We start from the raw sequence: 7431 nt of genomic DNA, 5'->3' as shown, positions 1-7431 counted from the left end.
GGACGATTGTCCTTGTCCATGAGCTGCAGCATGTCACGCGAACTCCAGGCATACGAGAGCAACGATTTTCCATGTGCCATGCCAGTCACCCTCCTGGCACGGTACACCCGCTTCTGACGGCTGGGCCCCGCTTCTGCAGCTGGTTGTGATTGCTAATTGGAGGGGTTAGCCCACGACCAAGTCAAGGTGAAGAGCTGAACGCAGAGTAGTCAGTGACGCGGTGGGACCCGCCGCGCGAACGTGGTAGCGGCTATATAAAGGCCGGCCCAGTAACCTCGTCCCCAGTCCGACAACCCAACCCAACCCTCTTCACAGTCCCCTCCGGCCCTCCGCGTCTCTGCTCCGCACTCTGCAGCAGCGCCAGCAGCAGAGCGGCCGCCGGCCATGGCGCGCGCGTCGTCGTCGTCCCTCGCCTTGGTGCTCATCATCGTGGCCACCGCCGCTGCCGTGACCGCGCCGGAGGCCATCAGGGTGCCTGCCGTCGGCAACTGGACCGAGGAGCTGCGCGGGGCTGCGACGAGGCGGGCCCGGCAGCGGCACGGGTGGCGCTCCCGGCGCCGGGCGTTTGAGAACGGCCTCGGCCGGACGCCGCAGATGGGGTAAGTACATACGGAGTATATATATATATATTTACACTCGTCGTCGTTGCTTCCAGGTGCTGCTATATCCAGCCGCGGCGCCATTACCGCCGTCCACCTGCTCTTCTTTCCCGGTAGCTTTTTGCCGCGCCATCGGCATGTCGCCAGTTGATCTGCACGACCAAACAAACAGTCCAAGAAAAAAGAACGTAAACGGTGCTCGGGCGGAGCCACCGATGGAAAACTGAATTTGGGCGCGGGAGCGAGGGAGGGAACGGACATGTCCTTGGCTTGCGTCGTAAGCGAGACGGGGTCAATCCCTTCCGTTTCCGCGCTCAGCATCAGCAGCTTTTTGCTTGGTGTTTTGGCTTTTGGCTTTCATCATGGCCAGCTCGACCCTGACCCCGTGTTAAAGCCCCTTTTTGTTGTTCCTTGTTGCCTTGCTGCATGGCTCAAGTAGCGCCCCTTTCCTTCCGTGGCGTTTCGGCCGATAGATTCTTTTTTCCTTGCATGCGTGAGTGGCAGGATTTCCTTGCTACGACTCCTAGTACTGGTATATTTTACTGTATTGTAATCAGCTAAGCTAGCTAGGACGCGGTCGAGCTGGTGACCTTCCGGCATGATTCAACTGCCCAAGGCAAGTTGTCGACCTGCCGCTGTCTGTGTGGGTGAAAATAATTCACTGCACTCTCCATCACGCCGTCCATGACGCACGTACTAACGTACTAGGCGTTGGCATCGTATACTGCTAATACCAGAGGCTATCCCCGTCGCATCGAATATTTTGATGCTAATTAGAAGGATTAAATATAGATTAATTATAATTAGTCTTATATTTAGTTCTTCTAATAAGCATCCGAACATATGACATGACAAGGGCTAAACTTTAATCGAGGATCCAAACTTTGGCCATGTTGGCCTTGGTGAATCACAGTGTGCGGTGATTAGCACGCATGCCGTGTCATGCTTATATACTTCGAACCTGCACTCCTGCAACATCCTGTCCTGTACAGGCGTTACTGTGAAGCAAAGCATCTGCTCCGGTGTACTCGTATGCTTGCATTGCATCAGTACGTTTACTTTGCTGCTGTACGTCATCAGTTGTTGATTGGACTTTTGGGTCTCCGGTGACGAAATGTGCGTGCACTGCTGTGTTGTTTAGGTGGAATAGCTGGAACCACTTTGGCTGCGGTATCAACGAGAACCTCATCAAGCAGACAGGTACGCCTGCTCCTCCCCTACCCACTCCCCTCTTTTTCATTCTCGGCTGCTTTTGGTAGGAGTAGTCTTTTGCGTGTTCGCGGTCTCGGGGAGCGGAAAAGAAAAGAAGAGTGAAATGCGGGCGTATCCGCTGCATGTTCTCGGGGCGAGGAAAATGGAAGTGTTATTAGTGTTCCTTTCGATTAGGCAAGTGGCAACAAGAATATAGGTGTAGTGATGAGAAACTCAGTAATTTTTTTTTGTTCATTTTATGATTTTTATGTGTTTTCGAGACTTTATCATCATAAAGGTATAATTTTATTTGCCTCTTAAAAACATAGGTAAAAGTTTATATGAAAAAATCCTTACTAAAACATGTGATATTATGGATGTACTGCATAGCCCTACTCGTTAGGATTTCAGATCAACTTGATTTTATAATTTACAATTTTTCTATGATTTACTATGCAATTTTAAAGTTTCAGCTAATTTATTTTCTGAAAAAAGAGATATAATCAAAGGTGGCTTGTATTTTGATTTGAGAAAATCTGAGAAGGTTTTAGCAAAAATTGCTGAGAGTGTCTCTGGAGCGCGGGTTGATTTTTGATAAAGTGAAGGTTTTTTTTGCAAAAAAAACCCGGAGCCCATCCGTTCTGAACTGCGGGTTGATTTGGAAATAATCTGAGGTGTTTTTTGTAAAATATTCTGAGAGGGCCTCTGGAGCGTGGGTTGATTTTCGAAAAATAAAAGAGTTTTTTCGTAAAATGACCGCGGATCGTCCGATCTAGGCCCCGATCGAACGGTCGCGAAAAGCCCGTGATGTGGCACGCTGGCTGGCCGCGGTTTAGACGCAGATTTCATATGTAAAAGATATATATATACTCGCGCGCGAGATGTCGGGACCGTGCCGTCTCTCCCCTTCAGCTTTGGGGTGCGATCGAGTTCGGCAGATCACATCGGTCGGTCGGTTGGTCGGTTAGGCTCTCTCTCTCACCGTCCCACGTAGCATTAGCATCCTGTTGGTTCGGGTGGCATGTTCGCATCAGCAAATTCGGCGATGCGCTTGTGCACAAGAGTCAAGAGGATTTTTGTTGTGTCCCTGTCCGCTTTCAATCAATCGTCCTGCTTTAAAAGGACAGCCAATGCAACCTTTTTTAGATTGTCTGAGTTACAACCAAATCAACCATGGTGCTGCCTGCGTGCAAGTTGCATCAACATCACCGATCGTGTAGGTAGCCACAAACTCACAACACTCCAGTCCAAGGAGTATGTCGTTGGTTTGCTACGGTGTGTGGGAAATCTTGTGTTTCATTCCCGGATTTTCACACGCGGTGTAGTGTAGGCTCTCCACAGCTTAGTTTTTACAGAGAAGCAGGAAAGATAAAAAGATGCTGCGGGCACGTGAATTTCAGGTCCAGGGGGGGGGGGGGGGGGGGGGGGGGGGGGGGGGCGGCGAGGGATGGATAATAATTTCAGTTCATATACTATCATCCAAACAACCTGTTGTCAGTGAACAAAACGCGGCCTGGTTAGTAAAAAGCAGGCGATCAGAACGCGGAGCACAAGGCTTGTGCAGGCAGAGATGCCCACCGAGTCTTGTGCTGTTGTGCATTGGGGACCGGCCCATCGGATACAGCAAGAAGTTGAGTTCGCCAATCACCGCCGGGTCGCGACTGATGTCGGCCGGCGAAAATTATCTACTAGTAGTTCCTGGCTTCCTGCAGAGTTGTTGGATGTTTGTTACAGCTTGCAAGCAGCAAGCTGAAGTGCAAATCATGACCCAAGGAGGGAGAGGAGAGGACAAACAAGATTCACCGCACCGTACATTGCCAATTCTCCCTTCCCACATCACCACCCCGCCCCCCCCACCCCCCCCCCCCCCCCCCCCCCCAACTCTCTTTCCCGCTTTATGCCGTCCAATCCTCTAGCCGATCTTTATTCTTTCAGCACCGGCCGGATCAGAACAGATCTGAGGTGTTTTTGCCTTTAACTCCTGCGCGGATGGTCTGGCCCAACTGCTCAATACAGTTGGAGCACTGTGGCTCAGCTGAACGCTTGATTACTTCAGAAGTTCAGAGCACAGACCATATAAAAAAACACACTTCAGCGAGAGAAACAAAAATACCATGTGGGACTGTGTGTAGCTAAATTTTGTCGCAGAAATATGCAGAGAATATTTCATTTTTATTAAAAAGTGAAGAGTTACAAATAGACTTTCTATGTCATTAGTCATGACGACCCATACACATAAGGCTCATGATCCACTGACGAAAGGGCTCCACGGATTCCTCCTCTTGTTCCTTGAGGCCTGAATTGAAAATTGAATGAATCATGGATCCCCACAACATGTGCTGGCGGATCTCTGAATAATTCTAGATATTGCATGTCTTTATGAATAAATCTAGACAGCGGTCTTTGCAACCGGATACATTAATCGTAATCTTTGTGGTCCAATGGATAGGATAGCAAATCAATTGACCATTGAGTCACCATGGTCTATAGAATCTATGTGGTTGTGGATGGACGAAAGCATTGAGAAAAAGGGACGTCTGAGCCTGAGCCAACAAAGTTGGGTCAGACAAGGATTGGTGCAGCCTAACCTAACCAGTTTCTAATAGGAGAGGGGGCAGATGCAGATCATGCACCTGCTCCTCTTGGACTGTCTCCATTGACCTATAACTGTGATTAGTACTGAACCAATTAGTCACCAGTTCCATGTTATGGGTGGTTGAAGCAGGACAAATGCCCCGTGATCACGTTGTTGTATTAGAATAATGCAAAGGAGATGTTATGCTGTAAAAATTCTCCTATCAACCATATTCATTCATAAACTTGCCATCGTTACATACATATTTGGTTTGGAGAAATCGCGTGAGAACCTCAATAATTCTGCTCTAACAGTTTTCCTTTTCTTCAGCTGATGCACTGGTCAACACTGGTCTGGCGAAATTGGGCTATGAGTATGTTAATATAGGTGTGGATTGTGATCTAAAAGCTCATTTCATATGACACATAGTACATAAATTAGTCCTTAGCTGAAAGGTTTCCCGTATCTTCTTTCAGATGACTGCTGGGCAGAATCTGACAGGGACTACCAGGTAAGAAGATCAAATTTGCCTACAGATGCAGCACGCTAACCACTAACCACACAAATCCTTTTCAGCATTAACATCAGTGCAAGCAAAAAAAATGTGGAGACGAACTTCTAGGAAGCACAAAAGTAAATGGAGAGGAACTCATCAATAACAACTAGCTAATAGAGAACTTTAAAACTTTGCTTTTATTTGCTAATGAGGATTTAAATACAGAACTAGTCTAATGGATTATTGCAGCTATAGTGAGTCATGGAAGTTTTTTTTCTTTTACCAACTTTTGTGACCCAGTAGCCAAAACACACTCTAGTTTTTACTTTCCTCTCACAGGATGACCTGACTACCGGTCTGTCGCTATTGACAAAATTGCATTATTATTTTTGCGTTATTATTTCTCAGGGAAACTTTGTGGCAAATAGACAAACCTTCTCCTCTGGCATCAAGGCACTCGCAGATTATGTCCATGCAAAAGGGCTGAAGCTTGGCATCTACAGTGATGCTGGGTATGCTAGGCTGCTAGCTCTCAAAAATCAGTTTTATTATGATATATAAGTGCCAATTTATTCTCGTCTGGAGTAACTGTAATCCTCAATACCCAAGGAAAATAATAATTTGTAACAGTAATCCTTAAACTGAACTGCTACTATTCATGGCAGGTCAAGGACATGCAGCCAAAAAATGCCAGGATCACTTGATCATGAAGAGCAGGATGTGAAAACATTTTCATCTTGGGTAAAATCTCTTTCTATTGCTTCCCTGATGACTGTGCTAAATCAACATTTTCTGGTGCACTTCTAACTCTTCTTTTCTCAACTCCAGGGTATTGATTATCTGAAATATGACAACTGCAATGATGCTGGCAGGAGTGTAATGGAGAGGTAAACAAGAACGATACCTTAAAACTGCATTGTGATTGATGCATCTAGTATTGCATGCCAGATTGCTGAGTAACTTATGGCTATTGCAGATATACTAAAATGAGCAATGCTATGAAGACCTATGGAAAGAACATCTTCTTCTCGCTGTGTGAATGGTGAGTTTCCTCCTAGCAACACTTCTGTCCAGAGGGAAGAAATTGTTACTGGTACTAATTTCTTCAACTGGGCCTCTTCTATATAGGGGAAGAGAAAATCCTGCTACCTGGGCAGGCAGCATGGGAAACAGCTGGAGAACAACTGATGATATCGCTGACAACTGGGGCAGGTGCTGTTCATTTCATTTTAATCCAGTTGGATACTTGCATAGCTACTGAAATTGACAGGACTGACCATAGTTACCATGATATTTCAGCATGACATCTCGTGCAGACCAGAATGACAGATGGGCTTCCTACGCCGGACCTGGTGGGTGGAACGGTAAGAGTTCAGACATCAGACGATTCTGTTCGTGCCTAAACATTTGTGAAATTTTACCGATTGATAATAGATTCTCTTGTGTTTGAACATCAGATCCTGACATGCTTGAAGTGGGCAACGGTGGTATGTCTGAGGCGGAGTACCGCTCTCACTTCAGCATCTGGGCACTTGCCAAGGTAATAAAATTTTTTCTGCATGTTAACAGTGCTGCTGCAATGTTAAATGGTCTGCAGTTTCATCACTGGAAACCTGTCTTGCCTTGTGCAGGCTCCTCTTCTGATCGGATGCGACGTACGGTCGATGAGCCAGCAGACAAAGGACATACTCAGCAACTCGGAAGTCATCGCTGTGAACCAAGGCAAGACTTCCCTTTCACATTCTTCACTATGACGGTTTTATGGCGTTTCAGTGTACTGATGCAACATATTTCTGAACAGATAGTCTAGGTGTCCAAGGAAAGAAAGTACAATCCAACAATGGCTTGGAGGTAAATATTCCTCAACCTCTCCATTAGCAGTAGCACCTTCCAGGAAGCAGTTTGTTCCACAGCAAAACGACAAAAAGCCTTAGCATGGTTCTGATTTCTGAAGCTGAGAGTGCTGTGTTCTTTTGTAGGTTTGGGCTGGGCCACTCAGCAACAACAGGAAGGCCGTGGTGCTCTGGAACCGGCAGGGCTACCAGGCAACCATCACCGCACAATGGTCGAGCATCGGGCTTGCTTCATCCACAGCTGTCACTGCTCGTGACCTATGGGCGGTACACTTCCTTTCATTCTTTCTTCAGATTGCATACTCCATAACATAATAATGTAATGAAGGTTGACGCTCAGACTGAGACTTCGCATTCCATTTTGTTGTGCAGCACTCATCATTCTCGGCTCAGGGCCAATTATCAGCTTCAGTGGCACCTCATGACTGCAAGATGTATGTCTTGACGCCAAATTAACTTATAGAAGACATGAGCGGAGTCCATTGTGTGGGATGCAACCATTCGATCAAGATTCAGGGAAAAGAGTATGCAGGCAAGGATGCTAAGAGAAGGAAATAAGATATCATTTGGTTATAGAGGACAGGAGTGCAATGGAGGAATAATTTATTATCTGTAAGTGTATCTAAGGCGCTGTCAAATGTCAGTGCCTGTATTACTGAATGTTTGCAACGAAAGTTGCAGCAATAAAATTGGCTTGCCCACCACTCTTTACGAGCA

At 46.5% G+C, this 7431-nt stretch overlaps 1 protein-coding gene across 1 annotated transcript; it reads left to right on the top strand.

Moving 5' to 3' along the window:
* The first annotated feature begins 293 nt into the window (after window positions 1–293).
* Window positions 294–7431, top strand: LOC136524391 (alpha-galactosidase-like). The gene is made up of 15 exons (XM_066517791.1): window positions 294–599; window positions 1741–1799; window positions 4696–4752; window positions 4842–4876; window positions 5270–5373; window positions 5527–5602; window positions 5690–5748; window positions 5838–5903; window positions 5990–6073; window positions 6161–6225; window positions 6319–6401; window positions 6493–6583; window positions 6663–6712; window positions 6841–6981; window positions 7087–7431. Exons 1-15 carry the CDS (start codon window positions 385–387, stop codon window positions 7168–7170), a joined length of 1269 nt encoding a protein of 422 aa, XP_066373888.1. The 5' UTR covers window positions 294–384; the 3' UTR covers window positions 7171–7431.

Source organism: Miscanthus floridulus, chromosome 2 (genome assembly GCF_019320115.1).
Source record: "Miscanthus floridulus cultivar M001 chromosome 2, ASM1932011v1, whole genome shotgun sequence".
NCBI lineage: Eukaryota > Viridiplantae > Streptophyta > Magnoliopsida > Poales > Poaceae > Miscanthus > Miscanthus floridulus.
Note: the sequence above shows the minus strand (reverse complement) of the source record. Positions and strands in the feature narration are given on the sequence as shown.